Genomic DNA, 27,522 nt, shown 5'->3' on the forward strand with positions numbered 1-27,522 from the left:
TGTAGTTTAAAATCAATATCATTTGATTAAAGACATCCATAATTGATAAACAATCGCCGGCTCTATTCAACTTTTTTTAAATATTCATAATTATCCCATTTTTTCTTACGTCAAAATCATCAAAAACATAATGGTATTTGTTTTAAACAACGTGTGAGTTCTATTATATAGGTATGGCACTAAGTATACACTGGATTATCACACCAAATATGAAAAATGAGAAGTTATCATTACTCTAATATAATAGGTATATTTTTTTAAAAATGTGCAGAATGCAAATGTTCAAAAAAATTTTGTTGAATATTTGATCAGATCGATTTATGATACTATATAATTAGATTCCTTACCCGCAATCGCTAACTTTATTACTAACACTGATGATTTAATCATCAAAATACAATACTTTGAATTGATAATGAGGAGAAACCGAATTAAATTTAAAGTTATTGCATTTTCGATATTACCACTCGTTGCGCAAGACCATGCAAGATCATCAAAGTCCGCGCGTAGGCACTGTGCATATCAGCGCGTTCCGAAACTCATAAAAAAAAAGCATTCGAATATATCTACCGTTGATAATATATGTATATATCATAGTATCTATATATGGTACATATACATACATAAAGTGTCGATGTTTTCACGATCATACGTGTATCATGCATCCAGCAGGCAAAAAATGATTTATCACGAAATAAGCATTCTATACCCGGAATTTTAACCCGGATTTAACCCAGATCGCCTCTAGCATTTCCAAGTAAAGTTATGCACAGGAACAGTCAGAGCCGTATTAACCCATTTTACGCTTATATGCAGGACTGATATATATTTTCTGCGCTCCTTTAAATTTATCCTAGCTTATAATATCACGATGGATAAATATATTTTTTTAGGAATTATATTAGATTAATTTAAATATTGATTTCCTCAAAAATTTGAAGAAATCATTTATTTATTTAAAATACAAACAGTAAAAAGCATACAACAAATACAAACAAATTGATAAAATAATAAGTATATTTTTGATAATAAAAATATACTTTATTACAAAAATAATAAAAACAGAAAGCAATTAATTTAATTTTTCTTCAGTATAAATTGCATTTTACTATAAATCATCTTAATTATCTATAATCTAGTGACTATATGAACAACTACTACTACTATATATTGTTAACTGTTGAGTTTATCTTAGAAAATATCTGTCACGCATGGATGGCATAGAGGGACATGAGAACATGTACTTAAGTGAGATTAAAATAAGTATTTTTTCTGTTTCAATTACACAAATTTTCTGCTTTAAAAACAAATTCTCTATCGTAAAAACAAAATTTATACAGAAAATAATTTGTATTTTTAAAGCAAAGAATGTGTGTGTGGTTGCGTTCAGCAGAAAAAGCAGCTTTGCAACTGTTGTGAAATTTTTCCTAATTTCCCAAAATTTGTTGCCCTGGGTTACTTTAAAACCCTCTCAGTATATGCCTTAATACGATACTGGAAATAACCAAGAACTGAACCAACACGCGGACGATGAGTAGTTCATGGTAGCGTGGGGGAAACTCACGTGACCCGATCGAAACCCGAATCCTAACGGAAACTGACGGCACGCTTGCTCAATGCTCACATCACATTCCCCAATATTCCCCATCCATGAGGCTCGTAAAGAAGACGTTTGGATTATCTCTACGTTCCAGAATACGAGTAAGATGATGCTGTAGTTTAACAAAGACTTGCACACGCAAGTGTGCCGACGCCCCGAAGTAATCATGCGGTAAGTAATACAATATCGTTTTTGTCTCTCTCGTTGAGATATTTCGCGTACGGTTCGGATCTCGTGTGCGTTCTACGAGGCTCGTTAGCCATCTTGTGAGTCATAGTCGTCCGTGTCAAATATCACGATGGAAAGATGGTCATGCTTTTCTATATCACGCTAATCGTTTAACAACATATCATTGTTCAATCGCGCATTACGTTAATTATGTAACGTAATATTCGCGATCTGTGCACATTGCCCAATCTTGCTGAAAGATGTTGCCAGATAATAATCTTGTATTGCGTCATGATACTTCATACATGATGTGTAGTAGTTCAGTTGGTTGATTCCTCAGCGTAATCTGCATATAGAAAAAAATAGCTTCCGCTGAGATAAGCGAGAAATAATCATCCGAGATTTCCTATTTGAAACTTATATTTTCATCACTGACCATCATCCGAGTGTAAATTCAATTTTCAAATTGTGAAAAAATATATTCTTTAATTTAAAATATAAATATAGAATTTTAATTGAATATATAAAAACAAAATTTACATTCTATTCAGTATTCAATTTATAAGCGATTAATCTCTGCCACTTGGGCATATAATGTATCTATATGTATAGGTCTGTTTGTAATTGAATAATATAAATTGATTGTATACATGGTGTCAGAAATTAACATGAAGTTGTGAGAGAGAAAGAATGAGATGGTATGAAAAGATATTAGGACATTTTGTGATGCCATATAAATAAAATAGATATAATTTAAAGTGTGACAAAAGAAAGTTCTTTAAGTTCGAATGAGTTCTACATTTTCCCTAATTTGATTTTTTCTAAAACAAACTGCAAAAGATTTTTTGTCTTTTCATTGTTATTATTATTTTTAGTATACTAAAAAATAATTTTACAAAAGAAATATGTGTGAACATGCATGGATATATTTCATATATAATTATATATTGTATGTTTATGAATATTTATGCATATTTGTTCATACATATTTATACATATATGTATTCATGCATGAAAAATCTTTTATTGAGAAATTAAATAATTATAGTTAATTTTTTCTAATTTATAATAATATATTTTTAAACTGCAATATAATTTTACCTGATTGCAATTTTAAGCAAATTTAATAAATTAATAAAAGCACATATTTGTGTCTCATAATTTGTAAAATGACTTTTTATTTCTTCTCTCTCATTTTATGATAAATGGTTTACACAAAAGTATACACTAGTTTAGTCACAGAAAACAGATCTCAACACCTGTTTTTTTTATTATTTGGTTTACTTATGATTAAGATTATATTAATAAGAACAACTTGTGGTTAAGCTTAATCTAATGTTTCACTTCATTGGGCATCCATGAGATCGTCACAGATAAAGCTCATTAGATAAATATCAGGTTAAGTCTAATCACAAGTTAACCAGATAATGAAAAATCAGGACTCGTTGTTAGTATTGTCCTGTACAGAGACAAAGAACAATCGAAAAATCAATTTTATCTTTGAAAAAAGAATGGAATGGGAAATTAAATTGATTAATTTAATCATTTATATATTGCAACAAAAATAACAGAAAATCATGTAAAATGCATTATTATAAATTTAAGTAATTTTTGTAAAAATCAGTTATTTTGATATAAAAATGAAGAGAATATACAGGACTCTTAATATTTAAATGACAAAAATAGGCAAAGGCAAATAAGAGTCAAATACAAAATTCTAGACAGCAAATTCATAACATAATACCTTTAATTACAGAGTCAAAAAAAAATATATAAAATATTATCTACTAATTTCTAAAACGCTCGTATGAATATATTAAATTCGAAATTAAAAAATAAAACTAGAAAAACAAGACGTTTCGGCTCCATATTTGGGCCCTCCTCAAAAAAATTAATAAACGCAGTAAAATTAACAAAATTAAAACGATAGTGGAGTTGTAGACGGTCATGTTCAAAGAAAGTTGAGTATTTTCTCAGAGGGAACATAAGAGCTCGTCAAGCGATTGGATGATCATTTGCGAAACATCCTTATGTTTCTAGTAAGAATACAAAATTACGTTTTTAAATATTATATTAAGACAAGCAATAGTTTCTCTAGACATAGAATTTTGTATTTGACTCTTCTTTGCCTTTGCCTATTTTTGTTATTTTGATATACATAGTTCTAGCGTTGAAAATATTTACTTAACCTTTAAATAGGTGGCCACAACACTCCATTCATAGTTATCTTAAAAACCTTATTCCAGAGAAAAAAAAATAAAAAGAATTGCTTATGAGTTTTAAAATTATTTTTAGATTTCTCTATTTTATAAGAATATAAATAATGTAAATGTAACTCTATATTGTAAGAAATAAACAACACGAGAAAAACGTGCTCTAGGATTTAACTGAAATCTGGTCATATTCCTAGACGTTCGTCTGCATCACTGAGTCACACAGCTCTGACGCTGATAGCATCTTTGTTGTGCCGATTTTCTCTAAATTCTGTACAATACTATTGAAAAGTATAACTGTAGAAAATAAGTTTGTTTGGCGTGTTCTGAGTACTATATTTAAGGTCTGTTTTTTATTCCTACACTAGACTGCACTAAAACTCTCTTTCTCATATTTTCGTTAAATATTAAACATAAATAAACGAGAGAAACGTTTGTTTATTCTTTTTTTATTCTTACTATTTGTTTGTTTCTTTGATTTGTCATTAACATGAAAATTGTTGTTTTATTTTTCAGTGCCAATATGGCGTTCATTATTAGCTACGTTGCTAAGCCCAAAATTTCTTTTCATCATTCTTCAATATCCTTTGATTGGATTCGCATCGAGAATGTCATTCAGTCCGGACCAGGAGATGTTGCTATGGAAGTACGAGCCGGTGTCCCGCAGTGGGACACCGTCCTTAGAAATTGATGATGATTGGCCTTTATTCGAAGATCAGTCTGTAGAAGCTTCTAACAATGCTGTGGAAGCTGTTATGTATGAAGACCATCCCTCCCGTGCACAAGTAGCAAAACAGCTTTTAGAAAAATTAGACGAATGGATTAAAGAAGGTAAATATGTTGTCTTTGTTTCTTGTTGTCTATTTAATAGCGAATTCGATTGAACACACTTACAAAAGAACCTTGTGAAGTATCAAATTCTGATTTTTAGGTAACATTTTATACATATAATTCACATAAATAGACGAATTTAGAAAATTTTATTTGGTATGGACAGTTTTTAGATTTTTTCATGATATCTCATAAATTATTTGAAATATCAAAAAAAAATGTTTTATATGTATCAGCGTGCATTAGTGCGTTCAATCGAATTTATTTAATTTACTATAAAATATATATAAATATATAATTATTTAAATTGTGATAACACGGTTTATATCAGTGATAAATATTCATTTTGCAACGAGCGACCAAAATATTCAATGTTATATTCAATGATATTAGAATTTTACATGAAATAAATAAACGTTTTTTACATGAAGTAAATAAACATATACATATACATATCATATATAATTTTCAGTATCTGTCTACGAATATACATATGTAAAATTTTGTTATTTTAAAATATGCTTAACATACAAAAACATAATTTTAAAAATCTTTTATGAATATAGTCTTATCTATGTAAGCTCTTATCTAAGAACAAGAAAAGTCAAGTCAGAATTACAAATCAGAATGTAAAGTAGAAGCAATAATTGTACATATGAAGATAAGCAGGAAATTAAATGTTATAAATATTAGTTTTTTCTTAATGATATTAAAAATATGAATGTTGTAATATACGGTAATAAAATACAAGAATACATTATAAATTTAGAATTGTAACTTCTAATCTTGGGTCGTTCTGATTTTTGATCGACATGATTTTATAATTAAGATATATATTATATCATTGAATAATTAAAAACATTGATATTAAACTCAGTTATTTTCGTTGAATTTTTCATTAGTGAATTAAGTTTTGATAATATTTTAATAACTCATTGTCATCAAACCTGGAGTTTATTTTTATTGAATAAAATAAATTACTATTTCAAGAGGTATAGATGTATTTTTATGTAAATAATGTTAATTTAATATTAAATATTTCCGTAATTAAAAATTGTATTAAATTTTTATTGTAAAAAAACTTGCTGGAATTTAATCTCCAATTTAATTACAGAGAAAATTTATTATTGAATTTAACTTATCAAGAATACGATATTCAGCTAAAGATATCCATCCTGGTTTGTTGTCAAATCTCTGGAAGATTCCGTTTAAACACGTTGCTTAATATTTTGAAGTAGCATTATTAATGAACCAGATTTATATTTCTGGCAACTTTTTTTGGCTTTTGTTATCACAAACATTGATACGGATATTATATTTCGTGAAAAGTATAACCCACTAAACGAAAGTCCATTAATAGGAGTATTATAATTAAAAGGAAGTTCGTGAGAAATTTATTCTGTAATTTTTTAAAAATCTATGACATTTGTCATAACATTTAATCATTTAAATGTTATGATATAATTAATTGCATGATTACTAACGATTAGTTTTATGATCATGTTCTAAATGGAGCTTATCTGCATAATCTTTAACATAATCATAGCGCGTTATACTTGCTCTAGGGAAAAAAAGTTTATGTCCGGAGTTAATTCACAGAGATCCTGCTTATTCATACAATTACAAATCATACAATTTTCACACATTATCGTATCTGGATGGTAAAAAATCTCAATAGTCGTATCGCCCGCATTTTAAATGACATTGTTATAAATAAGCGATTCAATAGAGAACCACCGCGTAGCACAGCGTCACGAACCTCGAGACCCCTCTAGGGATACCAGTGTTCTCGATATTCCAGAGAAGCGAGATACAAAAAAAAAACTGCTTTATGCTTTCGAGTGATATTTCGCAATATCCGCGTGCGCAAATATAATCGAGCGGCGAGCCATGGTAAAGGACACGAGACGCGCGTGAATGCGCATTAACTTAAGAATCGCCTACTTTTCGCATTTTTCCATACTGCGCAAAAAAAAAAAAAAGTGAAAACTGGTATTTTCGTTCGATTTCGTATCCCCCTATCGCTTTCATTCTTTTCCACTGGCACCGTTCTGGTACCGTCTACTCTTTTTCTCTTTTCCGCGCTCTTCGTCGCTCTCACGCGCTCCTCTCCTTTTTTTTCTTGTAAAAGAGAGTGGGACAAACTGGTTAACCTCTACGCGAATGGCTTTGGTTTTATAGACGATGATAGGGGGGTGATGGCGGTGTCAGTGGCGAGATTGAGAGGAGGGAGTAGGGGCGACAGAGGGGAAAGTCCAAAGATAAGCAGGAGCGGTTTCTCGCCAGTATACAGGCCACCGAAGTCCAATTTGCACGATCGCCATTCGACGAATCGTCGCGCTGTATCAGTGCTTAATTAACCGTCTACGGAGTCCGTAACATCTTGGATCTCTTTATCAGTGTCTTACGCACATCATTTTCTGATATCGTGACTGCCGCTTATCGATCTCGACGAAAACATCTTTTCCCCGCTCACGCGTGAAATCTCTTATCAGTTTTCCCGCGCGAATCGCCGGAAAATTCCACGGAGAACAGAACACAGGTTTTCGTAATACGCTCTTCGTAATACGTATCTCGTAACATCGCCAAGGAAGTGAACGACCCGCACGAGTGATACGAACGAACTGTGAAATCGCCGGACGTGACACCGGACGCTCGTTAACGCAAACACGTGGCTGCATAAAATACCACCTTGCGTCGTATTTTGGAAACAGTAAGACCATTGAAATCTCAGAGCATTGACAGAGTACAGGAGTAACAAGATATACCAAGCGAATTCGCCGAACACATCGAGCATCGTCGTCCGGGAGAAGCGCGGAACGAATTACAGCGAAACATCTGTGAAAATATCTAAAATCCGGCGACGATATTCAGCCCGTCCTACTGATTCGACGGAGATTTACAGCAGCGACACATTTGTTTGTTGATGCATGGGCACAACCGCACGCGGGTGCCCTGAAAAGAACGGTGGCTTGGCGCCGGTAATCCTACGAGACTGGCATCATTAAAGTTGATCCGTGAAAACGATTCGTCGTCTCGATGGTGGAGTGTGCTAATGTTATATAATAGCATGCAGTTCGCATATCGGTACACGTGGAACCGAGAGATCATCGTCAACTCCCAGAAACTTGTGAAAAGACGCTGAATATCGGCCGATCTGTCGTGATTACACGTGGGAGGATCGCACGTTCTTCTACGTCTTCGTACGAGCTGCGGCACGCTACGTCGGCGCTACTGAAGGAACGATCGTATTGGAACCACCGGCCCTTCCCAACCAGCTACACCAGATATACACTCCCACCTGATCTCTCTCCTCCCGTATCTTTAACAAGGGAAACACCAAACCACACACAATTACCATGGCTGCCTTATGTTACAGTGGTAGGTTTCCTTTTCCCCTCCCCCTTTATTCTGTTTGTCCCCACTTGTCGAATGCTCCGAATTGCTTCAAGTCGAGGCATAATACAGAATTTATTATCTAGGCGAGGTAGGGAATAGAAATATGTTATCTGGTCACATTGTACATGTAGACATATTGGTACTGTATTAGTTTTATCATTACTGTTATATACAACTATTGTATGGTACATTCCGTTCTTTAATTCGCAGTGGAATGTAAAAAGTAGTATAAATTGTTCAGTAATTAAAATATATAAATTCCAAAACATACATTTTTTGTTGTATTAAAACAACGTTTAAATGTTCTTTGTGTTGTGGAATTTAAAAATGTAGTGGGAAAATACTCGAAATATAAAATAAATACTGACTTGTTATTGATCTATAGATATATATTTTTTATTTTATAAATAAACACGAGAAGTGTCCGTAGAAACTCTGTAATTTTAAGGCTCGGTACTCGCTTTTTAAAAGATGTTTTCTAGATTCTTTAATTTGTCTTTAAAATATATTTAGTATTGTTCTTTATTGCTTAAGAGGAATGTTGAGAAAAATGAAACAATTTATGCCGACTTGTATCACTAATGCTCATTTCTACCAATATAGTGTACATTAATTTTAATCGTGATTCAACTTACTCTTCATCTCTCTTTTCTAATTCTTAAAATTAGAAAAGATTGAAGAGTTAATTGAACCGAGATTGAAATAAAGCCTAAGATATAATTGAAAAGCACAAGCAATAAAAAATAACAGATTTTCTTATTACTTTTGCTTTTCTATTAGAAACCATGCATATCACAATAAACGTTTTTTACAGATTTTTTTTCTATTCCTATTGCCTGTGCTTTTTAATTATGACTCAGGCTTTAAATTACTATTGGTGGAAATAGGCATAAATGCAAAGCCTACATGCATTACACACATACTAGGCATGCTTATTTCTATCTTTCCAAAGTTCTCAAATATAATTATGATTTCACAGGATTGTAGTTTTCTTTTGAATATGTAGACTATTTCTTGTTCTCCAAAAAGATTGATTGAAATTGTGCACTTTTTTAATAATGAGCAATTCATTTGTATACGGATAAAATATTTTGCCCCTGCGTTAGATGAATTTTATACTCGAAGTATTTACTTTTGTTCTACTATTAAGAAAGTTCGAAAACTTTATAAAGAACCGAAATATATATATTTTTTAATTGTTTCTTCAAGGTATTTGCTTGTATTTTACAATACATGTTAACAGTTTGATCAACTCATGACATGTCTGTTTTTTTTTTTCAATAAACAGACATTTAAGATGTTTTTATGGGCTGTATATTTTATGTTCGTGAAATATATTTTGAATATATTTATCTTTATCTCTAATACTCTTTAGAAAAAGTGTTGCATTGGAAGTAAAGTTCTTCAAAACTCTTGAGTAGTTCTTAATTTTTTTTCTCTACAATTATGAGTAGAAAAAAAAATCAAAAGTTTACATAATAAATTTATATTAAACTTATATATAACGAATTTTTCTAAAAATTTGAACAAATCATTTTTTCCGAGGTTTAAGTAGACACTTTAATGTTATTCGTTTCCGAGAGAGAAACATTTAACGCACGTGTGACTTTTCGTGTCACTGCAAACGAAACTTCAAATTTGCAGCTCAAATTTTCAACAGTTTAGAAAGAAAAAATGATACGTTAAATCGCACATGTACATAATGTAATGTAAACATTAAGTACACAAATTTTAGAAAGATTTTTGCCAATATGTTTGATAAGGAAGCACCTTTAAACATTGCTGAAATTCAAATTTACATCAACCTCACTTGTTTACATTCTTCTAACACATTATCAAGTCAATTATCTTGTTCGTTACATTTTCATAAAAGTATAATAGAGATCATAAAGTAGATGCATGTTCTGTGTAAAAAAAATTAATTCATATCTTTAAGATATTACATTCGATGTCGATCCATTCTTAAGAAACAAAAGTTATGGTAATGAACTCGAGATATATGAGAACTTTTAAGAAGATGGATATGCAAGTGCAGTTAAAACATTATCTTATTTAAAAATACGATACGTATACGTACAGTAGCATTTTTAAATTTGATGACATTTTAACTGCACTCGCCACGTATCTCTATTTTCCTGAAAGTTCTTTGTGCACTTCTAACACTTAACGTCATCCGAGTACAGAAATTGTCTTATCTAACCTCCTGCCCTCTTGTATTTAAATGAAGATAACATCCAATAGCTACTGATCAAAGTTTCATAAAATAGGTCACGGCTGTCGTAGAGTGCGAAAATTATTCACTTCTTATGTACTGTAGGTCCTTGATTGGCTATGTCCTTGAAAAGGCGAAACCTTCAAGAAAGATAAGAGTATTTTGAAGCGCTTGTCCAAGTTCTATAAGGCTAACCATTGCACGTGCAGTCACTAGTAATGATCTTTAAAAAATGTATTTTTTTCAAAAACATTGCTTTGCATGCGAAATAAAAAAAAATGGTCGCTGTAGTCAAGCGATTGATCTCATTATAAATGAGATTGCAAATGAGGAACTTGTTTTCCTACTTAATGTCCATGAAATTATATTAATGCGCCACACCTATTTATTGTTCGCGCACGTTGCAAGTACTTGTTAACTATCAGCTTGAAATTTTTTATCGAATTTATATATAAGAAGAGTATTGTCGGGTAACATGTTACTTTTCAGGACACACTTACATATTAGTCTCTTTCCTGAGCACTATAAGCGTTTCTTACACTAAAGAATGAGGAAGAAAATTCGATATTCGATACCACTGATAAAACATGAAAGATGGATAACGTAATTTCCAGAACATAATAGGTAGTAAACAGTTTTAACGTTATAGGAAATACGAGGATCGATCATTCATAGACATCGCAGAATATTTGCCGGCCATACGATATTTCCAGAGACATATTATTGCGTCTCGCGTTATCCAATAACAATGCACACATACTAGGAAATATAATATCACCAGTGTGTGATTCATTTGCAAACGAATAAATGCATCACGAGTGTGGCGCGCGAACTGATATGCAATGTCAATTAGAAATAAGATAGGCGCGTTTTGTCGATTTACGGCGCCATCGGCCGCGCGTATCGCTATCTAGAGAATTTTGCATGCGGACTACAGAATTCCTTAGTAAGTTTGAATAATGTCCACCAATTTCAGCGCATGTATTTAATTCAATAAAATTTATAAATATTATTACTATAATAAATGTATAAGCATTACTGTAATAAGGAAAATCTAAAAAGTGGAAGAAATCTGTAAAATATAGGAAAATCTTTCTAATAGTACAATGCAAGTTCTTAGTAATGAACTTGATGTATATGATTAAAGTTTTTGAGTTAATCAAAAATTATTCAAATTCTTACTTAAGGAATTCTAACGAATTAATCTACTGTACACTAGTGTGTCCGATAAATACACATAATATTCGAATAAATGAATAAAAATGAATGTAAATATCTATTCGAATACACTTCTTTTTTATTCATCAAGAAACGAATAAATACTTTTTCATTATATTTGATTGAATATTTTTTAAATATGATTACGAATATTTTTGTGTTTTCATATTTACTTTTACTCTGTATTGTTTGTATAGCTTGCAAGCCTGCAAAAGAAAACAGAAATCTATAAAAAAAATGAAAGCAACAGAGTGATCCTCTATTAGTGATGCCAGCTGGCAGATTAATGACATAACACGGTATATAACTAAATAAATTGAAGATAAAAGTAATACGTTATCTCAAATAAAAACTATATATTATCTCAAAACTTCATTTGAGAATTATGTAAAATATGTCATATCACTTAGATACTTATAAATAAAAAATGTATTGCTCTCAAAAGTATTTTTTTAAATTTCTAAGTTTTTCTCTCATCAAATCTGAATATTACAATGACAAAAATAAATAAAATTCATTTATTCTTACTTAAAATTATCGAAGTTTTGGTTATAGTTAAGGGTTAATAATTACACATCGGAGCTTTCTTTATCAGTTTATATTTTGCTTGAATATTATGAATAAATATGAGTACTGGTTAAACAATCATAGTTTTTTATGAATAAATATTTTTAAAAACTCAAAATTTTGAATAAATATATGATTACATTTTTTTAACGTAAACATTTTGAATAAATACAATTTATAGCCCAGTTACAAATTTATGTATTCATCGGGCACACTACTGTACACAAATGAAAAGTACAAGCAATAGGAACAAAGAATAAACAGATTTCAATCTATATCAGAACCGTGTATTCTGGTATATACGATTTTCTGATAGGTTGAAATTTATTATTCTTAGTTGCTTTCCAATTGCTTGTGTTTCGGGCTTTATTCCGCAGAGAGCCATGTTAAAGCCAAAGTGCGCAAACAACTGTCATTCTAATCAAGATCGTCTGTTTGATTTCAGAACCCTTCTCAGATTGGTTGGAGGAAAAGATAGACCTGCCCATATTTGAACAAATATCTCTTTCTGAAAATCAAAATAAATCACCGCTGTCGCCAGTTTACACCTCCGTTGTCTATCCGATTGTAACAAAGACATTGCCGCAACAGCAGCAGCAAGAACAACAACATGATAACACACAAACTCTCTTGCAGGAATTCGAAACTGTTTTAGGTGACGTTGAAGCTTGTCATCAGATCGTTCCGCCAACCAGTTCAACGCTTACTCCTCCACAATCACCCCCGCATAAATCGGTCAATGTGGACACACAGCTGCTAGTCACTCTGCAGCCTATGCAATCGTTTACCAACAATCAACCGATATATAACATAATTCCAACAGAGCAATCACTATACGTGAGCAATATATCGCGTCAGTGGAATACTGACAACATAGACTCGCTAAGTCCGCTTGGCGGGGATGTTGCGAACGAGTTAGCAGTGGTGGACGAATACGTTCGCTCGCACACCAAGGATATACCGTCTCCCATAAGCCCATGCAGCTCCAATAGCAGTTCGACCGATGATTCCATTGACGATCCTGATTGGAGTCTCGAAACCGAGAAGAGAACTAGCCTGAAGCAAACAGTTCACGATTCTTCGAAACATCGCCATAAGCCGTATTCTCGATCGTCTCTTGAGGACAAGAAGGTGCGGAAAAAAGAACAAAATAAGAACGCTGCCACGCGTTATAGACAAAAGAAGAAACAAGAGATCAAGGAGATACAAGGAGAAGAACGTGAATTGATGGAGCACAACGAGGAGTTAAAAGAAAAGATGAAGAACTTGCAACAGGAGATAAAATATCTGAAGGGATTTATGAGGGATGTGTTTAAAGCCAAGGGTGTTCTTGAATAATCGCATTCGTTCAAAATCCTTACCGCCGTACGACATAATCTTCTAATAGTTTTATTTTTTATTTAGGTATAAGGAAGATTGCAGCAACAAAAGTTTAAACTCTCAAAAGTATTTTTAGATATAATTTTTTTCTTATTTTCTTTATATAAATAAAAAATTAAATATTGCAAGATATCACTATATGAGGAGGTCAGAAAGAGTTCCTCCTGGCTGTATTTATGACTTCGCGGCGAGACGTTTACTTACTAATATGGATTCGAGGTCTAGAATCTAGTCTTAACACCAGTGAAACATCAGACATTTTTCTCATCCTCTTTTTTACAGTTTATTTAAAGGCATGTAACAATCATATAATATCAATTATATTTAATCTAAGTACTAGATTATCCTAAATAATCGATGATCTATGATGCTCCGTGATTCATGCTGCCTCGATCTTCCTTATATTTGTTAATTTTATTTTTAGATAATTATTTTTCTGTCACTAACTGTGTTTTATAATTGTACTAATATTTATAATAGTATTCACTATTGTTTCATGTTATCAATTTGTGTGATTTTCTTAACAAGTATTTTACATGTATACGTAATAACTTATCCGCAGCGTTTTGCAGAAAATCTACAGATATATCTTTTAGAATAAAGTGTACATCCTAAGAACGGAATTCCATCAACGTTGGGAGACGCGGTGCGTTAGATAATGTGTGTGGAAATTGTCGAGAGTGCTACTATTTTGAAGTTCTAATCAGCAGAAATAAGAAAAAAGTTCTAATCAGCTCGCTCATGCACATTCCACCACTTATCTATCGCACCTCTCAGATGCGAATCTTTTCATTCCGATTAATTTTTATTCTTTATTGCATAGCTATACTTTCATACGGCAAGTTATGTAGCAAACAAAATAAATGGGTTCAATTAAACAAGTTGTACAAATGTTATTTTCTCATTAGTGATCTATGCTTACAGGTCGATCTTTTTTTAATCCGAACAAAACTCTGGAAAATTCTATTCTATTAACATTCTCTATGCTATTGACGATATGTTTATTTAATGTGAAAACATTGATGTTTCCGACATGTAATATTGATCCTTTATCATTCTTTAATAAAGAAATTTTTTATCAAAATGCAAAAAGTTATGTAGTGCAATAACCAAGTATGTGTTTCTTGATATAATACAAAAACAAGAGTTTCTTATTAGACGAATCTTGGCTCATGAATAAATATTCATAGATTAAATTTTTGACGAAGTTAAATCTACTTGAAAAATGTACCAATATTCTTATTAAAAAATCTAAGAATTAGAATTTTTTTCAAATTTTAGTCCCAAAAATAATGCATCAAGTTTTTTAAACGATTGTTTGCATTATTATACTATTTAACCTTTAGACTGCCGGCGTGGCCACTTTAGTGGCCACCTATCTTCCTGTTATCATTCTTGACCGAAATAACTTTATTTATAGACGAATTTAAAAAAAAAAAAATTTTTATTTCTATGAAAATTTGCCGGCAGTCTAAAGACTAATAAAACAGGCTTAATTATATGTATACAACTCTAGAAGTGGAGGAGTATCAGCTGATGTCCTCCATTCCTCCCCTCAAAATCGCTTTTTTCACTTTAAGTCTTAAATCACTTTGAAATTTAAAAAAGAATCGATTTTTTTTTGTTTAAATACTTGTTATATATGTAAAAATATATAACTCTATTAGTTGAAATGAAAAATTCGAAGTATCTTATACAAAGTTACAAGCTGATTCTTTGAAGTGCATATCCACATAAAAAATTTTAAATTCGTTTTTTTCAAAATATTTAAATCGAGGTATATCGTAACTTTTACAATTTTTAATCGATTTACTTGAAATTTGCAAAAAACCTTTAATTATCTAAAGAAGTACGTAATGATTTTTTGATTAAGTTAAAAACTGTTATATTAACATTTTTATACGATTTATTATGATTGGTTTATACATTTATATCCAACATGAGTAACAATCAGAACAAGACCAATCACAACAAAGAATTTTACAACATTTATAAAACTGCTTTCTCTACTAAGCTAAACGTAGCCAATTTTGTTATATCCCAATTGTTCACTGAAAACCAAGCTATTTCAATTAATTGCAGTGCTGTCATTTTCTAAGAAAAAAAAAGTTGTATACTTCAATACATGTATATATAATGAATACCTCTTTATAGATTTTTAATTTACCGAATCCTTTTTACAGAAAAATGTCTAAAAAGTAGCTTTTTAAAGAGTAGAAAGCAGTGTAAGGCCTTAAATCGATGTTTCTTTTTATTTCCTTGTTATTTATCATTTATAAATTTCTTATAGCATTTTCTCATACTTTTTAGCTTTCTCTCTGGCCCTCCAAACATACTTATCTAATTTGAATAGAAGAAGCGCGGCTAAAGAAAAGATCTTGTCAACGGGTTTACTTACAATTAGATTTATACATTTTCATCTTTTTCTATTAGATTTAGCACATAATATACCTAATTATGTACTAACATTTTCGCCCCTCTTCTGAAGCACCCAAGAAGATTTTCTCGTGAGCCTTTCTTGACGGGCGGCCCTGTACAAATAATGTCATAGTGGGGAAAAGTAAAAACGGTAAGAGTTCGGTAGCTTCTCTCCCTCCTTGACTCCGCAGATTCGAGAGGTCTGTTAAATTAACGGGACAGTTTCACGTTCATAACATTACGGTATACTGGCATTTACCATCGATACAAAAATACAATTCGTAAGGAGATAAAAAACTGGGACTAAGCACGGTTGAATTTTTTTTAGGTCAAAACGTAACGGCTGCTGAGCAAACAGGAGCTATCGTCCTTTTTATCAGTTAAAATCTCGCACGCTAGGCGCGAGTTGTAGAAATAATTTATACTGCATTTCTCGGTTTTGACGTCATCGATATCGATTGGTCGACCTTGAGCAATTTCTTTCTCCATTTTGTACGAGATGCTGTACGTATATACATATCTCATTAATATTTAACGAATGTTGTTTTTTTTCTTTCTTACAATCACATCCGCGCCTACTAAGGCGATTTTTTGGAAGTTCCTCTGGCCGCCAGCTACTGTAATGTCTCCAATCCAATATTAATATAATAGAAAAACAAAAGAAACGTTCGGACAAAAACAATAAAGGAGTTGAAAGAGATAAACACAGAGAGTGCACAGTGTTTACTTCTAGTTCATTGAATTTTTATTATTTTTTTTTTTAACACGAGTGCACACACACTCAAATGCATAATTGTATACACACGTACACGAACGAGTGTATTTTCGTATTTACATGCGATATTAATAATACAACAAATGTGAGATATTTTAACAATTTTTCTGACGTAAAATAATAAAAGTCATCTACACAGAAACTTATACGTAACGCAATCATTCTCTGAATTCTCTGTACCGTATTTGCGAGAAATGCAAATTTTGTTGTCCAAACTTAACGTTTACTCATATTTTGTCACTTAAGCATTCACATTTTACTATATATACAAAATACCACATATATTTATTATTACGTAATCACATATATGTATATATATATATATTTTTTCTGTCGTTTCCTTGATATTTGTATCGATTATTTTTTGCGTTGAGAATCTGTTTGTGTTTTTTCTTGAAGATAACATATAACTATTGTCCAAAATTGATTATATATATTTGTGACCTCCAATAATCTAAATTTCAGTTATAATAGATAATTATTATAAATGTAATTAACACGTTTCGATGCGAATTTACTTCGTCGCGGATTTCGAGCTCCCGGAAGTAATTTCAGGAGAGTCTCGCAATCACATGGCACAAATTGAGTTATAAATTCTTAATGTCAAACGTTAACTGCACAGCTCACGCATCGATCGATAATGATAACGTGTTAAATACATATTAACAACATTCTCTCGATTTCAATGATAAAATGCATAATCACATGAGATAGATCCTCTTGTATGTAATAGCTATTTTTACTCACTATGCTCTTTTATAGTTCTAAATTAATGTACATGTAATATACATCCGATTAAATCACCAAACATAAAAGCACCCACAAATTAAAATAACAAAAATAGAATATTGTGCAAACTAATATTTCACATGATCATTCGTTTCACTATACAAATGTAGATTTGAGCCTTACACGGTAATTCGATGCGGGCACACATATAGATATACACACACTGTAATATTTTAAGGTGTAAATTATAATTTAGTTATGTTACATAAAGTAAAAATCAAGAAGAATCAAATGATTGATCGGTGTTTTGTTACCACCGTTTTACAAGGGCAATAAAAAAAATAAGCTCTCATTCTGATAAATAATAGCAAATACACAATAATATTATAATTTACAACACAAATATTTTCACAACGTTCGGTTATAGCATGCTTTGCACGGCAGTATAAAAATCTAACAAATCCGAAATATACGTAAATAAATTTCTGGAATGTTCATGTATTTGTTATGAGTATTTATAAACTATTAGATTTGCTTAAATCACATAATTAATGACAAGTCATCACAAAAAATAATCTTTTTTTTTTATAAAAGTAATCATCATATAAAACTTATTAAGTGACTATATAAAAAACTATAAAAATAAATGTATATCAGAAGAACAAATTTATAACTATACAAAGTGCATCTCTTATTCTGTCCAAACAATATCTAAATAAAACATAAATATAAGTATTATTAATCACACAATATGCTCTGTCTCTGCTCTCTTAACTGAGATATACATTCTTGCCCTTTTGTATTATGTACCTTCTAGTAAGGCGGACAAAAATAAAACATAAACTTAACAAAAAATGCAATGTATATCTATATAAGTTGCCAATTATATTGTCTCCCATGTATGGAAGCCTAGGAAGAGTGCTTATATTTTAGTTCAAAAAAACAATTAAGCAAGAATCTATTAAAAAGTTTGGAAGGTCCTATATTGTCGTGTCGCCTTCCTCTTGTTCGAGTCTGGAAGAGCCGCAAACACGGCATTTACAGCATACGATGCAAGGTGCCGCTAATAATAGTAAGGGCGATGCGACAAGTAGAAGTAGGCCAAAACCAGCGAAGATCCCGATCACTTGCGTTCGATGCCATATCACGGATGCACGTGAGTGGCCCAATTTATTCTTACATGGTCCCTTGTCGTAGTGTCGCAACAGAAAGTCATCCTACGCATCAATAATTTAAAAATCAATTTGCGTCTTATGCCAAGCATTCTCATGTATAAAGTAACAACGATTTAAAGGTTTGGAACGTTATAACCGCATACTTTCTTTACCGCTTTGAATACTCACGTCTAAGGATGCTAAGCAGTACCAGCAAAACACATGTTTACATCTTTTGCACATCATTTGAGCACAACCTTCGTCTTTTTCTATCGGCACAGAACACATAGGACAACATTTAATGTGATCGCTACCAAATGGTATTCCTAACGGAAGATCTGAACAAGGTCCGCTGTGCCAAGGCTCGCGACATATTGAACAGAAATCTGTGGAGCAGTTGGGACAGTGAACAGGACCTAAAGGAGTGCCGCTTCCACTGTTGCCATTTATCGAACATATTGTTTCACAACCCGCTCGTGGACACCATGCACGTCCTTTATCCATCGACACATCTGCATATAAAATTATATTATGAAAGTGTTTAGAATGATGTCGATCATCTTGTGTGAACGATTACACTTTTACATTTAACTGAATAGAGACAGAATCCACATTACCTACCTCTATTTAAACGAAACTTGCAATGCTTCTCCACAAGGTCAGTATTGACAAGACTTGATATCTCCTTCAAAGATAATATAGCGCCATGATCACACTGAGCATCAGGACAACTAATCTCGTACGCGCCTTCCTCAATCTCAAATTCTACATAGGCACGCATGCACTAAAAGTCATCAGAAAACAAAATAAGTATCTCTTTAATACACATCCTTCCTAAATAAACAATGATCCAAAAAAACTTAAGACTTACATCTTTACAATAGGAACAACCACATCCCTCGATTTTAAATGTTTTGGAGAGAGAAGTGTCAACAAGACACAATTTACAAAATATCCGTCCAATTGTCTGCTGTGAGCCTGCAGGAACAAAATTGCCAGCCACTAGGCTATAACGCGAGCTGGACGCCAAGGACAACAGGCTGGAGCAGCGAGAGCACACTCTGCTGCGATTTATGGGTCTTCCCTCAAGTGCAGAGGTACTCAGTCCTACAGCGGTCTCGCATTTCCTCAGCGCGCCAGGAGCCAGATTTATCCAACTGCTTCCACGTGCCTCCAGACTCGCGCTGCTCTCAGGACGCAGGAGAGGCGCGTCTGCTTCTCTACCTGGCGCAGTTCTCTCAGTCAAAGAGAGATTCACCACGCTGGCCTCCTTACGTATCAGAGGTAATCTGATACCACTGAGCTTGCTCTTCTCGATCTTCTTCTGGCTGGTCGCTAACTTAGTGGGAGGAGTGACAGACGTGACCGAACTGGTCGCGGTACCCATGTCCATCAGTGGTGCTCGTCGTAAGACGAGCGAGTGTAGGCTAGGCATCCCCTGGATGTCACTACTAGTTACAGACGACGAGGAGGCCTGCGTTCGCTGATCCCCGCCCGGGGGACTGCTTCCTTCCGCGCCCGTCGTCGTCGTTCGCTCGCCGCTGATAGTAAGGGAACGCATGAACCCGGATAATCATATGTACATGACGGACTCGCACGGTTTACCGTGGTGTAGCTGCGCGAATGTCGATCGACTCTCACGCTGCTCGTCGTCATAATCTCCGCCGTTCGAGCGTCACCTCCTGCACAGACTCTACGTGCAGCGCGTCAGACTTTTGAAACAGCACCGTCGTTGAACCATCTCATTTCTGAGTGTCGTAACAGCTTTTCGCACCTGCACTGTTTGATGTTACATTTAGTACTCCGAGATTCGGTGTCGGTTCGCGCTGCGGGGTTCACTAACGACGTATACGCGGAACACCTACAACAGCTGATCGTCCTCAGCGCCTCAAGATAGGAGACAGATAGGAAAAAAAGAGAAAGAGAGAGAGAGAGAGAGAGAAAGAGAGAGATAGCGCGCGCTTGCGAGGTAGTCGTCAGCGTAAAGGCGAGTAAAATCGGAGTAAATGCGCTCTGCCTGGCAATAAACGTACCGAGCAACGTGATAACCGTGATCCGTGCGTCCGAAACGCAACGACGCGATGATGGTCGCGCTACCGCACTCGTCGTAACCGCAGCGCTTCTTTCCTCCGCCAACGGTCGTTGCTAATGATCCGTCACCGTCGCCGTCGCCGTCGCTTTCACTGTGTGTCCACGGTATACGAAACGCGTCCCACTCCGTCGTGGTCCGCAGTCGCCTGTGTTAGCGCGCCCACGGTCTTCGTCACATTCTCACGCATTCTCACCAATTCTCACCTTCACCGTCGCGTACACTACCGTGCAGGGTGCACCGTGTGTGCACCACTGCACACCAATGTGCATGCGCTGTGCATGACGGCACGCACACCCGCATGCCAGGCCCGCATGCGCGCGAGCGCGGGCGCGCGTTCATAAATTATCCGAGCCGCGATATAGTTATAACCAGATAGTATACTCTTCCGCTCCCGCTTCCTCATTCGTTTTCCCTTCTCGCCGCGATCGGTCATGATTAAGGATGTAATGAGCCACCCTCGCGATTAGTGCAACCGTTTTTCTTTTAACATTGTTACAACGTTACCCCCGCAGCTACTCGCTGCTATATATAGCTAGTCGAGTTACCCGCCACATTCTTTTATTTTAAGAGACTTAATTGTAATAAGAGAATAACTAAAACTAATTTAATTCTATATTTATAAAATTATATTGTAATAAGAATTATCAATGTAAAAATTACATTGTTATTTACTTGTATTACCGATTCAATAGGACTTACACACATATGATTTGTGTTTTTGACATATCATTACGCACTACAGCAATATATCGCATGCACGAATAGATGTATAAAATTTCTATAATTATATAACTATTCTTTCATATTAAAAGTATCTAAATAACCTAATTCAAGATACTTAACATTTGTGTTCATGTAATCTCTGCTCCAAGCTAATTAATTTTATTCACGATTGACACTTAAGCCTGTTACACAATAGAGTCGCAATACGTAAGCTGTAAGAAATTGGCCAATCACAATTAAATATGACAAAAATAATCGACTACGGTTAGTTAATTTCTTATTGCTTACACCTTGAGACCTTATTAGAGAACAGGCTTAAGGGAACGTTTATACTGGCCATAATTGTATGCTATCATTAGTAAAAATTGACCAATCACATCCAAATATTCTCCTCTCATTTGACTGTAAGAAGAGAATATTCGTCGACTGTGATTAGTCAATTCTTAAAGCTCACACCTTGATGGAAAAGCGAAAGAGCAGCTAATCAAAACTCGCGCTAGTAGTCGACTTTCTGTTAGTTTGTACTACCAGCGCGAGTTCTGATTGGCTACTACTCTTCCGCTTTTCCGACAAGGTGTGAATCTACCCTTACGCCTAATTCTACGCAACTATAAAAGCGTAGTTATTAAATGATTGTACATACATAAGAATGACCAATAAAGTAAAATGTGAGAAAAATATTCAAATGTGATTGATCAATTCTTATAACACCGACAAGATACTATTAGCGATTTTGGCTCAACCGGGTTTGCATCAAGTTGGGTTGGAAAATGCTTTGCTATTAGTTGACATTACATATTCTACCAATAGGAAAGCACAAAACATCATTAATTCAACCCAGGTTAGTGCAAATCCGATCGGACCGAAAATGTCATATTAAAAGACGTTCGGAGCTTATGAAAGTCGCGTAATAATTAAAATTTAAGTGAATAAGAATAATAAACTAATATTACGGTACTAGTTTCATAATTTATTAGTTTCGTAGATATATGTTTAAAACTTAAGGCGAAGCTGGACCCGCCTGTATTATCGACGAAAACGTCAAAAACAAGCGTTTTTGACGTTTTCGTTTCTGTCTAATTTCTTCGTAATAGTTTCACAGAATAAAAATTCCTTCTCCACGATTAAAATATCCGAGCTAATATACCTGTGCCTGGTGTATATTGTATCCAAAGCTGGAAAAAGTATGAAATTACAGATTTTTTTAATATTTTTTTTATAGTATAAAAAAATGATGAATTTAATAATGTATTATTGAAATAGTTATATATTAATGATCGCAAATTTTTTTTATTAATTGTCGATAATGTCATCGTTCTTCAATTATCCCCGCGTCCCCCGGGCCCCATTGAAAATCACGAAAATCTGCCCAGGGCCGAGCATCGCTTTAATAATATCTCGTCGGTGCTATTAACAGATTACACTATACACGATTATGGCCAATACTAACGCTCCCTTACAGAGAATACGATTTTTAATATTTTTTAATTGTTGTAGATAATAAAGTTCATAAAACTTCAATTCTTCGGTTTGTTTCTGTATCAATCTAATAATATTTGAAAATGTTATGAATCAGGTGTAACTTACAAAGAGACAGAAGAGACTGTGGCCCTGGATCATCTAAAAGGTCGTTGGAATTCTTGAAATTTAATTTAATTATATTGTCCAATACCTTGATATTCTGTAAGTCGTTTTCAGTAAATCTCTGTATCGAAAGATATGTAATTAATGCAAAAGTATTAAAAACGCCTGTTTTAGCAACTTTAATTGTGAGATTTTCTCAAAAACTTAACATGATATGCATATTTATACGGTCAACGTTAAAATTTTATCAGAAATAACTTGATAAAACTTAAGGCAAAAAAGATTTGGTACTTTGTCGATTATCATTTAAAATATAATTATTTGATTAATTATTTCATATTTAAAAGAAATATACATAGAAATACATTTTATAGGTGTTGAATCTTGGGAGTAGTCGCCGCGGCCATATTGGAATCAAGACGTTAGAAGTGAAATAATACGTTAATGCTTCGTAGCATTTTCCAATAAAGACAATTTGGATAAACTTAAGACGCAAGATCACTTCAAAACACTTGTAAAAATAGACGGAAGCTAACCTTTCCTCCCATGACAGTGAGTAAATGGTCGTAAAAGGTACGTAAAGTGAATCTCTATACAGGCAGGGGAAACACGTAGTTTAATAGAGCTATTGAAACAAGTGAAAAATACGCTTTTACTTATATAATAAAAAATAAAGAATGTAAGTTCAATAGTTTATAATTATTCTTACATAATTTCTCACATCTTCATTTAGAATAATATTCTGTTTAATTCTTTGTGATTCAAATACTACTTTACATCATAGGTGATCTCCGTTTTGCTAAGAAATAAAATATTTCAGCATCATAAACTTACTGATAAAATTCTAAAAATAATGCACATAATTATATTGTTTCTATTTCGCGAGACGGTTGCTTGTTAATATCGACTTGACATCTCTGTTCAAGTCCCGGCATCGGTGGAGCGCCCGATATTTTTTCTCGGCCTAGCTCTTATATTTATAAAATATGCAGATAGAAATGTGTTTAACGTAAATATATGCTTAGATTGAAAGAACGATCATATGGATAATAATATATGACGAATAGAAAATAATATCAGAACTATCGTAAGTTTAATTAATTGAAAACTTGATTGTTTATACTGTATATGAATACAAAAGGGATGATTAATTTAACGATATATCTTATCATACGAGTAAATGAAGTTTATTAATTTAAGTTGAATCAGTATTTTATCGCAAATACACTTATGTTTACGCATAAATGACGATGTGTGATATGTATGCATATGTATGCATACATGTTCATATTTACATACGAGCGACTGAAATAATGCATTTATCGCTCATAAGAGATTTTGCTACAAAGTACGTTAGTCCTATAAATACATCCGAATTTGGTTGTACAAAAATTTGAGCAAATTAGATGATCAGATCCAAAATAATAAATAATAATCATGTGCTAGAAAATATTTTTGGAAACCAGATTGAGAAACACTCCACACAAATTAAATAATAATTTAATTAATGTCTGTTTAAAAAAAAAAAAGCATGGCAAACGTATAAGTTTTCCTATCTTGCATTATTATAATAATAGCTTTAAAACCCGAAGATGTACCATGTCACTTAACTGTTCGCAGTGAGTGTCGAGTGAAAAACGACAATAGCAACATAATTTTCGTACAAATTAATGGAGAATGCTTTGGTCATTACATGGTATTACACACATAAAAATAATAATTCAATAATAGAACTCTTAATATAAAATTGATAATTGTGTAATACAAGGACTGATAAGAGTCAAATTAGTAAAAAATTAAAAATTCAAAGAAACGATGAGAAACTTGATATAATTTTACTTTGACATCTGACTAAAAAGCTAGCTACGCATAAATTACATAATTTAATAAATTTAGTGTAATTTAATGTAATTTATGCGTAGCTAGCTTTTTAGTCAGACGTCAAAGTAAAATTATCAAGTTTCACATCGTTTTTTTGAATTTTTAATAAATTATTTTTACTCTTATCAGACCTTGTATTACACAATTGCATGTATAACTTTTCTTTATTACAAATAGGTCTATTTTAATTAGAATCTATTTTTAATTAAAATCTATAATTTTAATAGATCTATTTTAATAAGAAACATTGGAATTGGATGAATTAATAATGTTATTAAAATGTTAACGATGAATAATACATAAATAATAAACATATATACATATGTTTCATCTAACAATATTATAAATAATACATTATCCAATGATGAAATAATATTAGATCGAGCAATAATTAAAGATATTTAAAACATTCTCCATTTTATTCTATAATTGTTATGTCTATTGGTCGCTATCTTCATTATTACTATCTTTTGTTTAGCATTCAGTAATACTCAGTGCAAACAATCAAGCATTGTTGCGTTAGAGAACCTTCAATTGAGTTCAAATAATAATGCATTTCCTCTAAAACCAGTCTTCACAAATAACATTTTAATTAAAACATGTTTTAATTATATGAAGATTTTTGACTAGAATTTTCTATATTATGCACTGTGACAGGTTGTTGTCATGAGCAATAAAAACTAGAAAGAAAAAACATTCAAATAATTTCATTAATTTATCGTAAAAATATTAATAAATTATTGTACAATTGTTGTAAAATCAATACTATGCCCCAAAAGAATGTATGAAAATTCACCTGTTAAAAGAAATGAATAAAAAAGAAACAAGATATTCCAAATTGGGGATTATATATACAAATTATGTATGTGCGATTGGAAGCATTTATGAGTGCAATATGAGAATAGTTGTTACATTTGGATTCCATAATCCGAAATATAAACATTAGCTAAATCATCAAATCAAATTCATACTGTGATATTATGAGATATTATCTACAAACTATTTTTATCACAATTTTATGCATTGAACACAGAAGTACAAAAATAAAGGAGAAACAGAAAGAATTAGGATATTTAAAAACTTGATGTTGCTCCTCTACAAAGAGATATTGCCAGGTATACTATACTGTCCTTTTCTAGAATGTGTATCGACCGCTCTGACGGCAAAATAATAATTATTACCCTCGGAAAACTGTAACAAGAGAATATTGTTCTGATAGTGTTGTAAATGTTAATTAAGAAATTTGCAAGACATTCGTTCTATCTTGTTGATAAATTTGTTGCTCTAATTTACCTGAGTCAAAGTACATGCCATGGGCAGTGGCAGTGCACGCACATCCCCAACTTTCTTCCATAATGACGTATTAGGATTCACACCAGCGACTTCCTGATACGCATACAATTGATAACTGGCGATATCCGCATATTTATCCGATAGACTCATGTTCCATGATAGAACTATCCCTATGATGCGAAATTGAGATGTAATAAAAATTAATATTATTAAAAATTTTGCAGTGTAAAAGTTAAATTTGAATTCGGAAGTTTTTTTTATCAAAGAGTTTGTGGATTATTGTTGCATTGTAATCCATTGCTAATACCAGTATTCCCTTCCCTTCAATAGAGTTTATATAAAAAGAGTCCTCCGAAGGAGCAGTTCAATATTAGTATATTTTTCGATTTGATGAAGTGAATGGCAATGTCCAAGAAATAATGGTACTAACAATGGATCATGATACGGATCATAATACGCAAACTCTTTGATATTTCTAAAGAAAATACTCGTGAAAGTCTCATAAGTAATGAATTTGTATTAATATTTGTGCAAAACAGAAACATTCATAATTTACCATTTGACACTTTTGAAATCTTTAACGATGGTGCAGGCGGTGGAAGTTTCCAGCCAGGCGTCGGTGCGTAATTTGGAATGTCTGGCAGGGGTGCAGGATGCTGAAATAAAACAGTCCTAAAATAATAATCACTGAACAATTATTGTAATAGTATATTACTTTGATATTCACCTTATTTATCTGTACATTTGGCAGAACTGGCGTGGTTACTAAGCGAACAGTACCATTCGTAATCGTTGATATACCTATCAACAAGACAATGAAGTAAATAACATAATGTAAAATATTGCAACAAAACATCACTGTCATTTTTTGTAACCATTTTCCATTGCAATTCCTTCTAAAATATAACTTTATAATGTTAGAACAAAATTTTAGTAAAATACGTTTCTTTTAAAATAATTTAATTACCCTTGTAAGTAACAGTTGAAAACGATGGTCTATTAGGTGTGTTCACTGGACGTATCTAAAAGATATTTAAATTTTTTACTTATATAAAAACATTACAATAACATTCTCATTCTTAGCAAAAATGATGAAGAGATTGTTGCTACCAACCTGTACTTGTTGATTAGGGTTCGACGCTATCAATACCTGTCTTGGTGTACCCGTGCCACTTTGCATTACATACGCCAGTCTGGGTGGATTTACATTATTCTAAAAAAAGTAAATAATATAACTATATATACATATGTGTGTGTGTGTGTGTGTGTGTGTGTATATATATTA

The 27,522-nt window shown here is 32.7% G+C and overlaps 3 protein-coding genes across 9 annotated transcripts in view; 1 reads left to right on the plus strand and 2 right to left on the minus strand.

Annotated features, from left to right (window-relative positions):
- The first annotated feature begins 1,650 nt into the window (after positions 1–1,650).
- On the plus strand, positions 1,651–14,466 carry crc (bZIP transcription factor crc). Of its 2 annotated transcripts, XM_018541941.1 has the most exons (3): positions 1,651–1,771; positions 4,498–4,812; positions 12,654–14,466. In XM_018541941.1, exons 2-3 carry the CDS (start codon positions 4,590–4,592, stop codon positions 13,544–13,546), a joined length of 1,116 nt encoding a protein of 371 aa, XP_018397443.1. In that variant the 5' UTR covers positions 1,651–1,771; positions 4,498–4,589; the 3' UTR covers positions 13,547–14,466. The 2 variants fall into 2 exon arrangements, with proteins under 2 accessions (XP_018397443.1, XP_018397444.1); XM_018541942.1 differs by lacking the exons at positions 1,651–1,771; positions 4,498–4,812 and adding an exon at positions 7,892–8,193.
- A 3,738-nt stretch (positions 14,467–18,204) lies between these two features.
- On the minus strand, positions 18,205–20,966 carry LOC108775427 (probable E3 ubiquitin-protein ligase RNF144A). Of its 3 annotated transcripts, none has more exons than XM_018541787.1 (5): positions 20,698–20,966; positions 19,536–20,438; positions 19,286–19,448; positions 18,854–19,176; positions 18,205–18,727 (listed from the first exon to the last, which is right to left on the minus strand). In XM_018541787.1, the coding sequence occupies exons 2-5, from the start codon at positions 20,223–20,225 to the stop codon at positions 18,491–18,493; spliced, it is 1,413 nt and encodes a 470-aa protein (XP_018397289.1). In that variant the 5' UTR covers positions 20,226–20,438; positions 20,698–20,966; the 3' UTR covers positions 18,205–18,490. The 3 variants fall into 3 exon arrangements, with proteins under 3 accessions (XP_018397289.1, XP_018397290.1, XP_018397288.1); XM_018541788.1 differs by having other exon boundaries at positions 19,536–20,443; XM_018541786.1 differs by having other exon boundaries at positions 19,536–20,966.
- Positions 20,967–26,038: 5,072 nt separating this feature from the next.
- wde (Fibronectin-III type domain-containing protein windei) overlaps positions 26,039–27,522 on the minus strand; it is a 25,045-nt gene continuing 23,561 nt past the window's right edge. For all 4 annotated transcript variants that reach the window (XM_018541951.1, XM_018541950.1, XM_018541952.1 and 1 more), the window contains 6 exons: positions 27,352–27,450; positions 27,205–27,259; positions 26,965–27,038; positions 26,794–26,893; positions 26,238–26,407; positions 26,039–26,135 (listed from right to left, as the gene is read on the minus strand). In XM_018541951.1, coding sequence (XP_018397453.1) covers positions 26,040–26,135; positions 26,238–26,407; positions 26,794–26,893; positions 26,965–27,038; positions 27,205–27,259; positions 27,352–27,450 — 594 coding nt within the window. In that variant the 3' untranslated portion in view covers position 26,039. The remainder of the gene's footprint in view (positions 26,136–26,237; positions 26,408–26,793; positions 26,894–26,964; positions 27,039–27,204; positions 27,260–27,351; positions 27,451–27,522) is intronic.

Source organism: Cyphomyrmex costatus, unplaced genomic scaffold, assembly GCF_001594065.2.
Source record: "Cyphomyrmex costatus isolate MS0001 unplaced genomic scaffold, Ccosl1.0 scaffold30, whole genome shotgun sequence".
NCBI classification, from domain to species: domain Eukaryota; kingdom Metazoa; phylum Arthropoda; class Insecta; order Hymenoptera; family Formicidae; genus Cyphomyrmex; species Cyphomyrmex costatus.

Coding starts and splice junctions, on each gene's coding strand:
- crc (XM_018541941.1), top strand. CDS start 4,590: ATGTCATTCAGTCCGGACCAGGAGATGTTGCTATGGAAGTACGAGCCG. Junction 4,813..12,653: donor AGACGAATGGATTAAAGAAG/GTAAATATGTTG, acceptor GTTTGATTTCAG/AACCCTTCTCAGATTGGTTG.
- LOC108775427 (XM_018541787.1), bottom strand. CDS start 20,225: ATGCGTTCCCTTACTATCAGCGGCGAGCGAACGACGACGACGGGCGCG. Junction 19,449..19,535: donor GTTGTTCCTATTGTAAAGAT/GTAAGTCTTAAG, acceptor GATGACTTTTAG/TGCATGCGTGCCTATGTAGA. Junction 18,728..18,853: donor ACTGCTTAGCATCCTTAGAC/GTGAGTATTCAA, acceptor ATTGATGCGTAG/GATGACTTTCTGTTGCGACA.